Genomic DNA, 12834 nt, shown 5'->3' with positions numbered 1-12834 from the left:
CGCGAGTGCGACGATTTCTCTAGCAGAACAGAGAATTCGCGAGGTCAGCAACCATTTATTTCAGTAGACATGGTTCAATCAAAACACATACCTTGGAAGGCGCGGTGGGAGTTGGTGACATGATATTCGAAGATCACGGGAAGGTAGGGTGATGAGAAAAAGGAAGAGTGGAAAATGATGATGATGGAAGAAGATTTGAAGATGGAGATAAAGGAATCGAAAAAATGAGATGATGGGCCACGTATCGAAAGGAGATCTGAAACTAACCCAAGCGTTGAAGGACCTATGCCGTCTTTGAAAGCCTAACCCCAGTGATCCAAGAAACAGGGCGAATCCAAACCGAACGTTAGGCGGCGAATGCTGAGCTGGCGTGCTATCGAGAGGGGCGGTGACAGGGTGAAAGGCCAGGATCAAGCCTGATCCGTGAGGTCGGAAATGTGGTACGAGGCAAACCCGGATAACACCCCACCTCGCAAACCCGAAGGATCAAACAAACCCTTTCGAGAGAGGCGTTTATTAAGGTACACACACTGAAAAAAAAGAAACCCAAAAAAAAACGAAAAAAACTGCCACTGTGTTCCTTTTTTTTTTATAATGAAAAGCTCTAAAATTATAAAGGCTAAAGAAGAGATCGCGAGTGCGTGAACCAGCTCTAGAGCTGGTTCACGAAAATTAAAATAATACTTATAATTTTAAGGCACCGAGCAACTCTTAAAACTCTAAGACAGGCTGTAAACGGTCTACTTGAACCGCCCTATTGATTAGAGGTGATTTGTTTTGGGGTAACTTGAAATTGGGCCTATAGATATTGAATTCTGTAAAGTTTGGATTGATATAAAACAAAAGTAGTTGGAAATGCATTCAGGGTATTGATTTTTATAAGGAAGACTTGGATGATTTTACAAAGGTAATGATTTGTTTTGGGTTTAGTAAGTTTAGAAGAGAAAAGAGTTTAGGCATAAGAGATGATGAGATAAGTATGGAGAAGAAATTAATGGTATGTGTAGACTGTAGTCTGCTTTGATTGGAAAAAATTAATTGGAATTTGTGAGGTGGAGAAAGTGTAAGAAGTAAGAAGTGAGATTTGTTTCTCTTCATTGATCTTCAGTACTTTTTTCAGATTCTAGCTTTTGCACTATAACCCAATCAATCAATATAATCATCTCCAATCCATCAATTTTTTTTGCAATCACTGTGTCCTTGTGGCAGTCTCTCAATGACAAGCACACACGGGTTGCCTTTAAGGCACAAAGGCAACTTGTGTGCACTCATTGATGGGAAAACACCACACAGACATGGTGAATGAATATTGTGATGAGAAACCTGAAGATCAAGTGATCTATTCCAGTTTATTTAGTGACCAAGATTTGTGAAAAGATCTTTTGTGAATTTGTTACACAACATATGATTATGAAGAGATAGAAATTCTGAGAAATTGTTTAAGTTGGATTCGATTTTTGGAAGCTGGTATGACCAACTTTGTAAGATATTATGTTCTTGAAATGACATATCTTGTTTAACTGATTTAAAGAAACTTTCTTGGTGATGGGTTTTTTGTAAAGGATGATCTGGTTTTGTTTGAAAACAAAAAAGAGGATCAGGATATGATTAGGTTATAGCGATTGCAGGTTTGAGAAAAAAAGTGCTTCTCTTGATTTGATCAAAGGGGGAAGAAGAGGAATATGAACTTAGAACAAAAATAGTAAAGGGGAAATCTGGAAATAGAGAGGTTTTAGGAAGTAGGATTAATCCCACATTTACCAATAATTTCTAGTATACTCAATCGGTTTCTTTGTGATAAAGAATGTCAATTTCATGGTACCCTAAGGATCTAAAACCCTGAAATCTCAATAGACCTGCAGGATAGGCGGGCCCTCCTGCCAGTGCCAACCAAAAAACCAAAGTGTATCCAGCTCCCCTGTCTTGCTACTTCAAGTGACACTGCTGAAGAAACATTTTCCACTACATTGCAACTTGACAGAATGACTATGTTCCCTGCATTGATGAATTATTTCAAGGTAAATCGATTGCTAATACAATTATCATCTGGAAAACAATACTCATAATTATCTTCACCAGGTTCCCTTACAACCACTTGTGGCCATCCTACTTGCAGTATCTGGAATGCTTAGCTATACCTGGTGTTGGGTTTTGATTTGCATGTGGTTCCTTGCTCACTTATTGGATGTTGATTTCACTCTGAGTCTAATTCTGGAGGCAAAACATTAGCATAATCCAACAAAGTTGACAGTATCAGCTACTGATGTTCAATGATTCTTTCCAACAACTTTCTACTAGAAATGTCTCCTACTTCTCTTGGGATTGGTATCACATCATCCCAGTTGATCTATTTGTACCACAGCATTTGGTAAATTGGAGGAATTTGACCTGGCAGGAGACTTTAGGGAGACTTAGGGCACGTTCACTTAAGGAATTTTTGACCGGAAATCACATTCTGTAAAGTTTTTAATGCAAAAATGAAACATACACCACCAAATAGACACTTTAAATTTTGCAGAATGTGATTTCTCACCAGAAATTGCTTAAGTGAACGCGCCCTTAATAAATCCTTTGATTTATTTTTTTAAATAAAGGTGCTTCAGGTGTTTGTCTGGCCTTTTCGTTGTCCTTTAATATGTAGTTTCACTTTCTGAGCTGTTCTGAGTATGCAGTGACTCATGAACTGATTCTGAGCACTCATATGATAGACTGAGCTCAAAGAATGCTCATCCAAGATGGAAACGAGCATTCTCCAGCAATGTACAGCAAAATTTGAGCAAAACAGCCTGATCACCTGACCACTACCAAAATTGTCAATTGAAGAAATCTGAAAGAAAAACAATCTTTTTTGGAGAATTCAGGAAAGGGCCCCTGTGAATAACAGGACATTTTAAAGGAAAAATAAACTATTTCAATATGTACAAATGCTTTTTGTTTACAATTGGGCAACATGCAGAAGTCAAATTATGGCTGCCAAAAGCAGATCAGTCACATGAGTGCACTGTGAAAATCCTTCAACTTCCTCAAGTTGGAAGATGGAAATGATTAATAGTACAATTTGTCATAAAAGGATCCAATACTGCACACCTGATCCATAACATTCACACTACATATGTGCAGCAAGCTAAGTAAATAGTTGTCTATCATGTACATACAGATCTGCTCAGTTTTTGTCCATCAGAATAAATCAATCATATGTTATAACACAGTAACTTTATACAATTAAAATTCTATCTTCATTTCAACCAAGTAACAATAAGGTTACAGAAATTAATGAGAGCTTATGATGTGTGCTGGCAAATAAAATTCTACATGCTAAACGACAAAAGGTGATCCACTTGAGCAATCTTTTGTGAAAATTCAGGTGGAGAATGCAGGGAAACAAAAGATATAAATAGAAACACCCAGATGAGTAATTAGATTGACATAATTCAATGCTACCCATTGCTAAACTTAGGGTGTGTTCACTTAAGAATTTTCTGACCAGAAATCACATTCTGTGAATTTTTTAATGCAAAAATGAAGCATGCACCACCAATTAAACACTTTAAATTTTGCAGAATGTAATACCTCACCAGCAATTGCTTAAGTGCACGTTCTCTTAGGTGAGTTATAAGTGGGAAGCGGAGAGGTCCCAGTTGATCACCACCCAAATTGCTGAAGACCTACCATTGGGACATAGTACAGATGTTTTTTTGGTGGTTGAATCCATATTTAAGAATATAAATGGAGGGTTCAAGGATAATTTGACACTCACCTATTTGCTTAGAAGAGAACTAGATAATCTAACACTACACCAGACTACAAATTTACCACTGAGTTTAGAAAATTGAGACATTGTAGAAAATTATACAAAAGCCAGAAGGGATCAGAAGAATACATCTCTTCACCTCAAGGTATAATCAATACATGTGTAAATGAATATTTCATTTCTTCATTTTGGGTTTGAGTTGTAGGTGAAGTGAATTGTTTTTCTTAGAATAAAATCTGGTGATTGTTCTTTTTCCATTCTTTCATCCTGATTTCTGATGAAAGTCAAAATTGGCATAGATCAAACCATTGATAATTCTTACATATATAGTGAGGTCTCCAGAAATATGAATGTCACAATGTGAGATAAAATATCTGGAAGATTCATGATTTGAGCCATTATTGCACAGTCTGAACAACCATTGAAGTGTTAGCACAAAGTTTTGTGAGTTTTTTTTCAAACAAATCAAATATGAAAAAGGAGATGTAAACAATTAGTGCCAAATGAGAAACTTTACAAATCATGATCTGAGCTATCTAATCATCAAGCATGGTACTTTTCACATTCTTGGCAAAGTAAAAGAGAAACACTGGTTTATGTATAAGGTCACCATAGTTTATTTAACTTCCTACATTATTTCATTGATCATATCTCTATACTTTGGATACCATCTGAGCAACACCAGAACCGCTCCGATACGCTATGGATTTCAACCCATTTTGGTATCGGAGCGGAGTAACCGCTATGAGATCACCGATACTTGACCGATATTTTTTTTTAAAAAAATATCACAAGGTATCAGAGCGGAAGGTATTTTACCGCTCCGATACCGCTATATATCACTGCTATAAGGGCTAAAAGGCATATTGAAGTGCCCTCAGACCCTTCCCATATCGGAGCGGTCAGACCGCTAATGGTTTTCTCGCCTTGGGATGGCGGAGCGGAGCCACCGCTACGTATAGTGGTCAATATAGCGGTGTAAAAACCGCTCCAATACCGCTCCGATACCGCTATATGTTGCGGAGCGGTTCTGGTATTGATCTGAGAGATTCACAATATCTTGGTTTTCCCTTGATACTGGGAGTGGATGAACTTCTGTGCAGGACCCTTGATGTTTCCCAGGACATTCCCCATCAAGATGAAAGTCGCCACATTGGCACACCAAATAATATACTGGTCTTTGTCTTTTACACTTCTCTGACTCTGGCAACATACAATCACAAGCCAGTTTTTCTCCAAATTCCCTGGAATCTGTATGTGTAAGGTGCCTTTCTTCTTTACAAAGAGTACACTTAAAATTATAAACACCTTCTACGCCATTAAACCCAATTACCATTGAAACAACAGACACAAACATCAAGGCTATGAACCCAGAATGTCTGTTGGCAAGCATCCCTGAAATAATCTTGTGATGAATCAGTATGTTAATGGATCATCTGATTAAGAAGAGATAGAAATCTAGGAACCATCTGATTGGAGAGTTCTTATCAACTTACTGGAGTGCTGATATGCAAAAATCTGAAATCAATGATTGGCTGCACAAAGCCCAAAAACCAGATAACTGCAGGATCAGTCTACTGTTTGTTTCAAGGAATACTTGGTTGAATTATTTTAAATAGTGGCACTTGTGATAAGTTTAGAAGTGACAAAAGAAAGAATTCAGGGATGAGAAAATTGTGGAGAACAAAAGAACAATGGGATCTTCTATTGGAACATATTGCAATAGAGAAGGTTCAAGAAGCAAGATACATTCCACAGTCCCCACCAATTGTCAGTATGTCCAATTCTTCTGAGATATATGATGACAATTCTGTGGTACTTGAAGGTTCTAAAGCCATAAACCTTAATGAAATCAGAGTTTGGGAATGAGCTGCACTTACATCTTGAAAAAACAGCTATGTAACCTCAGTGAAGCAATTGAATGATATTGATAAGAAAAATTGTTGATTGGAAGCTTTTCAAAATTCTATGGCAAATATTCAAAATTTGTTGGCCATAATGAGGATTTTTCCTGGGCCTAGTGGGGTGGAATTTATACTGAATTTGGAGGTGAGTGCCTGAAATTACAGGCCTTGAACAATGTTGGTGATAAAACACTCATGTTTTTTACTTAATTGGGTTCTGTGAATCATATGTGGTATTATGTGTGGTTGTTTTTGATGCATGATTACAGCTATTGAATATTGTTCAAGCCGGATAAACAGGGATAAACTCTGCTCAATCCAAAGGATATTAAAATGCTGCATGTTTCAGGTCTTTGCAAATATCTTCTACATAGTTTTTAATTATACTCTTAGCAGTGAATCAAGTGAATTGGTCAAGGTTGCATATTTTGGGTCTTTGCCAAGACAAGTCAATGTATATTTAATTTACATACTTTGGGGGGGCAGTAAGATCCCAGGTCATACATTTTTAAGTTTGATGCATATATATAACTCTGGAATATGTACTTATGTATAGTGTGTGGAGGCAAATTGTTGTCAAATTCAAAAGAAGGCCCGAAATGATTGCTACACCTCAAAACCTATTGTATCAACCAGCCGATTGGAGTTCTGGAATGCTCTCATTGAGCGCAATTCATGCATATCTTTTGGGTTTTTTTTTTCAAAAGAGTATATCTATATCAAGACATCACCTTTATCAAATTTTTCTCAGCTTTTGGACCGCTCTCATGCAGAGCAATCCCTGCATATCTTTTTGGAGAAAAATAATGATTTCTTGTTTTTTTTTCTGAAGAATTAATCTTCTTTGGCAAATGTATTTTATCTCCGTGAGTTTTTGTCATATGAAGTTGAGCAAAAGAACAACTTGTAACCCAAGATCTTGTTGGCTTGGGACATTAAACCGAGCTCGAGTTGAAAGAGCAGCAAATGATTTCGATGAAAAAATTAGAATCCAACCAGATTGGACAATCTGAAATTTGAGCTGGCGGGGACAAAAGGGCAACTTATTGAGTATTTACCTGTATTTACTTGATCCCAAATTGCCAAGGTCTTGCCTCCACGCACTATACACACATTTACATAAAAGCTATGGTTTTAGTTTTTAATTTTTTTTATTTTAATTTTTGTTGTTTACCAATCTTCTGGTCAAATGTGTTGATAATCACCTCTGAAATTGTTGATATGAAGCCCTTACCATATGATCTTACAAACCAAATGGTTGGAATGCACCTTGCAAAGAAGAGAAACATAGATATCAGCCAAACTCTAGGGTGTCCAGGCACAACAGTCCAATCTGACCTTGCAAAATTCAAGGCAGAAGGCTCAATAAAAGGCCACAAACCATCTGGCCAACCATCTCTGTTGACCAATTGCAATCTCCAACATCTTGAGTGTGATGTCAAACAGTCTTGAAAAGCTCCCATGTGTGATATAGTCCAGTGATCTGCAACAAAAGCGAGTGCAGCTACGATTTGACTGGCTCTAAAATCCCTCGGTTACAACTCAAGAGTAGCAATAGTGAAGCCCCATTTGAGTGCTAAACATAAAGCGGTGTGACTTGAGTTTGCAGAAAACTATGCAGCATGGACGGTGGGTGATTGGAAGCGAGTCATTTGGACCAATGAATCCACCTTTGAGATTGGAAACCTTGAATCCACTATCAAGCCCACTGTTTACAAGAGCAAATCAGTCAAGGTGAGCTCTCTCATCAAATGTTGTAAACATACATACATTGTTTGCATTTTGCAAAAACTTTGCAAAAACGGGATACATAAAACTTCTCCTGGTTTTGTCAAATTTGCCTAAAACTATGCTGCAGCAGGAGATGTTTGTTAGGGTAAAAGCCATAAAAAAACTCAAACTTGACACCCCTTATTATCTCTTTTTATTAATCCATCACTGTAAATTTAATGCTGGTCAGAATGAAGATTAAAATACATCAAAGCTCCATTGAGTTTTCCTGAGCTCCAGAATAAAGGAGATATCAAGAAATTCAAATTCTCATATGACAAAACCACATGTGATCAACACACCTCTTGAGCTAACAAGAAAAATGATAGAGATGCTTTCAAAAAAGATGAAAAGAGGTTGTACACTAATGATTCCACCAGAAATATTTATAGATCATCATATAATTGATTGGATTATCAAGGCATGGCATATTACAAAATTGTTATCCAGATAAAAGAGGACAAAAGGGTTACAAAATTCCTTGGAAAGTTTTATAAATCTATCTCACATTGTATACAAGCTTTTTGATTGTGACCACATACTTTTAAAACAAATTTAGAAGTTCAAAATGGCACCAATTTATTTTCCCCCTGAATACTCATCTTGGTAGGTCACCTTGAATGCACAAGGATTTACATATTGGCAGGTCTCTTGATGGAACCTAGGACATGCCCCATGTTGAGTCTCATTAAAATTCATGCAGCGGTAATAGTATCAATATCTTGTAACTCTCCTGTATAATCACATTCACAGCTTGGTATGGCTCCACATTGCAAACCAGATGATTCATGTTGAAATTATAAAAAAATGTTTTATAAGGAGGCTGGTTTTTGGAATAAATCTCAGGCTACTCTCACACCAAAACATTGACTTTGTATGTAACTCCTTCATTTGAGCGGGCACAGCTCAAGAGGGATTTGGTTAAGTTTTGGGTAGTCCTAGACATGGCAGATCAAAATGAGTAGCTGCAATCTTTCACAAGATGGGCAGGTGTGCCTGAAGTTTGGCAATAAGGTGTGATTTTGTTTGGGGGATGTTTATGGCTCCTCTTGGTTATAAACCTGTACCCATGGGTTTATGTATTGTATCCCAAGATTTACTGTGGTGCTACATGTTTCTACTATTTACCAAGATGATTGCACTTAGGTTTTTTATAATATGGTGTACACCATAGATGAGCTTTGGTTTGTGGTTTGGTTTGATTCATCTTCACATATTCTGAAAACTTGGTTATGTATCTGAGCATCAGTATGTCTACTTGTATATCAAAGAATATAGTGGTGGTATATGATCCTGTTCTTTATCAAGATCATTTGTTGGACTTTCATTTTTTTTGCATAATTGAGGGTGGAGCATCAAGATGAGTTAATTATGGATGTCTAATACTACTGCTTTCAAATGTATCATTAAGTACCTGAGGCCTAGTGCATCTGATTATTTCTTGCAGGCTAGTCTTGCACTACATCTTTCTGATATTGAATAGCATGAGTGGTTGCACTCTTGATTTTGTGCAGTGGAACTTCAAGATGAGACTGAGTTATGATGTTTTGGTCCCAATCATCTTGGTTAACACCAGAAACTTGTAGAACTAAACTCCCCTTGAAAGTAAAAAATAGGATCACTTGTCCTCAATCCATGACCAATTATTTAAAGCTATAGATCATACATCCAACCACACCAAACAGTACATATTATTTTCATTCTGCCTTACAATCATGATTTTTTGGTGCAAATAAGTCTGCTGAACTTCCATGAACCAGATCACTTGTAATAGTTGTGAAAGGTTGATGTAAGGTAACGATGTATGTGACATAGAGTTTAAAACCCGATTTGTTTTGTAGGGTGACCTGAGTCTGACTTATGTATCATGGCTTTATACACAGTTCCTTCTAAAATAACTTAGTGCATACAATTCGGCTTGAATGACTTTGACCTTTTGTGGTTTGGATTGTGAGAGGTTTCTTTCTTCCTTGAATCGATCTGTCAGATAGTCTTTCACTCCAGCTTTATATATTCTTCTCTTCGCTCATATAATGTACGGTGGTGGTAAGTGATATCTCTCACTCTGTTCCATCCCTTCCCCCGATCAGAAAGTCGGCTGAACATGCTTCTCATTGCGTTGACCATCAGCGTATCCTCCTTATCCACCTCACGGTCAACAGCCACCTCTTGGTTATGGCCCTCCTCCTCCGGGCGCATTCCAACCTCCTTTGGGTTCACCACCCTTCGTCCAACCTGGTATGAACCACACTACTACGCCTCAGCCGCCCAACCCTATGGGATTTGCCCAACCACCACCGGGATCAACCCCGTCCCAACAGTCTCCAGCACCGATGGGCTATGGAGCTCCCCATTCTCAACAACCTTCTCCTTCACCACAACCTGCTTCTCAACCTCATCAACACTCACCTCAAGGGCCACTTCCTGTGGGGAATTCGTTTCACCATCTACCCCCTCCACCAGGATTTCCACATCTACATCCTCAACATCTTCCTCCACCTGGCCTTCACCAACCTGTCTTGAATCAACATCACCCTCATCCCCAATTTCAACATCATACACCGCCGACATTCATACCACAGAATCGTCATGCTGGACTGGGTTCTCATGGCCAGCCACACAACATCAATTCAATCATTTCTCCTCCGTTGAACGTCAATAACCCGATCAATTCTCAATCTACTCCCACCGCCTTACCAACCAGACCTGTTCCCACTGAGATCTACAGTCTCTTTGTGGGTTCAATTGCCGATGGGGTTGATGACGCCTGGCTCGAACGATTATTAGGATGTGCAGGTCATCTGGTCTCATTAAGGCGCATCAGGGACCCGAATGGGAAGCCCAAACCATTCGGTTTCGCTGAGTACGGCGACCCGGAAAGTGTACTGAGATGTATGAAGGTGATCGATGGTGCCAAACTTCCGATCAATGGTGGTCGTGGCGGCGAGAAGGCTTTAATGATCAAGCCCGATGACAAAACCAAAGCAAGGCTCGATACATACGCAGCTACCAAAATTAAGACTGATGTAAGCTCAGTCATTAACTCAAATCGATTCCGCTTCGAAACCTGTCGCTAATCACTTTGAATGATCCACATGACTGTTTCTAGCAAGACACTGAGCTGGATACCCAAGTTATTGAACGTCTTGAAGGATTAATTTCGCAAATGAAAGATCCGGACATTCTAGCGGCGACTGCATCCGAGTCTACGTCTGCTAATAACCCTGCTGCAACGGCTAATGGCTCCAACAAGAAGAACATGGCCGCTCATTTACAAGATCTTGCACCTGAAGATCTGCCTGAAGAGTCGCGAGGTCTTATCACGCGAGAAATACAATTTTTCCGTGAACGGGCTATCAGCAAGCGAGGCGACGCCGAGAAATCTAAAGAACAGCGAGATCGCGCTAGTAGGGATGGTGGATCAGGTTCACCTGCTGGATCTCGCGGTTTTGGTGGCTCAAATAACAACAATAAGGCAGGTTACGGATCCTCTAACAACACGCCGATGGGTCCACGCGGTGGCTCTGGCTCGGGCCCCAGCGGTTCGCCTGCAAATGACCCTCAAACCTTCAACCGACCAATGGGATTTGTTCGTGCTGGTCAGATGGCTGCGGCCCAACAGCAGCTTGGATCAGGATCTTCGAACCACGATGCGTCTCTTCCTGTAAATGACGAGGAAGAAGAGAAAATGAGGGAAGACCGAAAAAAACGCATGAATCATCTTGAATTCAAAGACCGTGAACGCCGATGGGAGACGAGAGAACGAAATCGAGCACAGACCAATCAGAGAGATCAACAACGAGAAAAATCGATTAGAGATGAAGAAACGCGCATCCGAAATCAAACAAAAGCAAGACTATCGAACTGGGATGACGATATCGAGATCAGCAGAGGCAAAGAATTGTTTTACTCCAATCGATCGAAATGGAGATCGATTCGAAAGACTTTCCGACAGCGTGAAGAAAAATCAGATAGGATCGACGAAGAATTAGAGCAAGAGCAATTAGAAGCGATCAAGAAAGAGTCGGAGGACTTCTTAAATAGACAAGCTGAAATGATCGCCAAGATCCAAGATGAGAATCGTAAAGCTGGACTTTTACAACTTGACGAAGGCGGCAAACCGATACAGCTGTCTTTTGGTGGATTCAGCGCCAGCCACAACTCTAACCAGACAAATGGTAAAAACAATTCCGGAGGAACTTCGACCACCTTACAACCGATCTCGTTGAAAAAGGAGAACAAGAGCAATGGTGGAGTTTTGGGTGGTAATGAGGATGATGACGACGGTTTTAGGAAAAAGAGAGCTCTGATCCCACTGACATACGATGACGACGAAACCAAACAAAACCCCACCCCAAGCAAGATCAACATTCAGTTTGGCAACCCGACCATAACGTCCAAACCCAGGGAAACAGCAGGAATGGTGGAAGAGAAGAAGAAAAAGAAGATGCGTGAAATAGTCTCATCTATTCCTAATGACAAAGATGCATTGTGGTTGCTGACAGTGGACTGGAAGTGGTTGAGCGAGGTATGAAACTTTCCTTTTAGCTTTCCTTTTCCACAACAGCTAACGCTCGAGACCTATGCATCTCTAGACCATAATCAAAGAAAAACTCGAACCGTTTGCGAATAAGAAGATTATCGAATATCTTGGAATGCAAGAAGATGAGTTGGTCTCTGCGATCATTGATCATATCAGAGCTCACAAAGATGCGCAAGGTTTAGTCACAGAACTTGAACCAGTTCTAGCTGAGGAAGCTGAAGAATTTACTCTTAAATTTTGTGGGTTTTCTCGTCATCTTGATTTCTTATCTTTGAGACTGACTTAGACTACCTCATATGGTCGCATGTTGTGTTTGAAGGGAGAGTGCTCATCTTCGAACTTCGAGCAGCTGAAGCTGGTCTGATATCCAACAACACTACCACCTAAAGGAGGAACCCCCTGGGGCAGCGATTGAGGGAAGTGAAAAGAGTGATGGGATGTTTGAATGCATATCGATTATCTCAACCCCAAGTTCGTACGTGTACACCCGAATTGATAGGCTTTGATTATTCAACTTTTTTTGTCTTGCCACATGAGTCTTTCATGCTGCTGGCCCCTGGCAAGTTTGCTCATTAGACCAAAGAAACTCTTAAGAAAAATGATTAGATAAATTGAAAAAGCCAAACAAAATCATCTCTCCTTTCCTTATTACCCAAAGGCTTCCTCTTTCTTTAACCAGGCCCAGACAGGAAGAGGTTCTTCAACAAGGTTGTGTCTTGATCCAAAGAAAAGAACAAGAAAAGTGCGCATTGAGACTGATTTTTTTATCTTCCTCTCTTGTTTCCTCAAAAGGACTACAACATACCTTTTCTGTACTCATTGTTCCATGTTTTCTTTCTCGTGCTTTTAAACTTTGTTATCACCAT

General features: G+C 39.5%; 1 protein-coding gene across 1 annotated transcript; it reads left to right on the top strand.

Annotated features, from left to right (window-relative positions):
* Nucleotides 1–9458: 9458 nt before the first annotated feature.
* MELLADRAFT_108039 (uncharacterized protein) lies at nt 9459–12355 on the top strand (the record flags this gene model as incomplete). Its single annotated transcript, XM_007411937.1, has 6 exons — nt 9459–9471; nt 9556–9941; nt 10266–10451; nt 10535–11953; nt 12021–12207; nt 12288–12355. 6 exons carry the CDS (start codon nt 9459–9461, stop codon nt 12353–12355), a joined length of 2259 nt encoding a protein of 752 aa, XP_007411999.1.
* Between the last annotated feature and the right edge of the window lie 479 nt (nt 12356–12834).

This window comes from Melampsora larici-populina (genome assembly GCF_000204055.1).
Source record: "Melampsora larici-populina 98AG31 unplaced genomic scaffold MELLAscaffold_27, whole genome shotgun sequence".
Taxonomy (NCBI): domain Eukaryota; kingdom Fungi; phylum Basidiomycota; class Pucciniomycetes; order Pucciniales; family Melampsoraceae; genus Melampsora; species Melampsora laricis-populina.
Note: the sequence above shows the minus strand (reverse complement) of the source record. Positions and strands in the feature narration are given on the sequence as shown.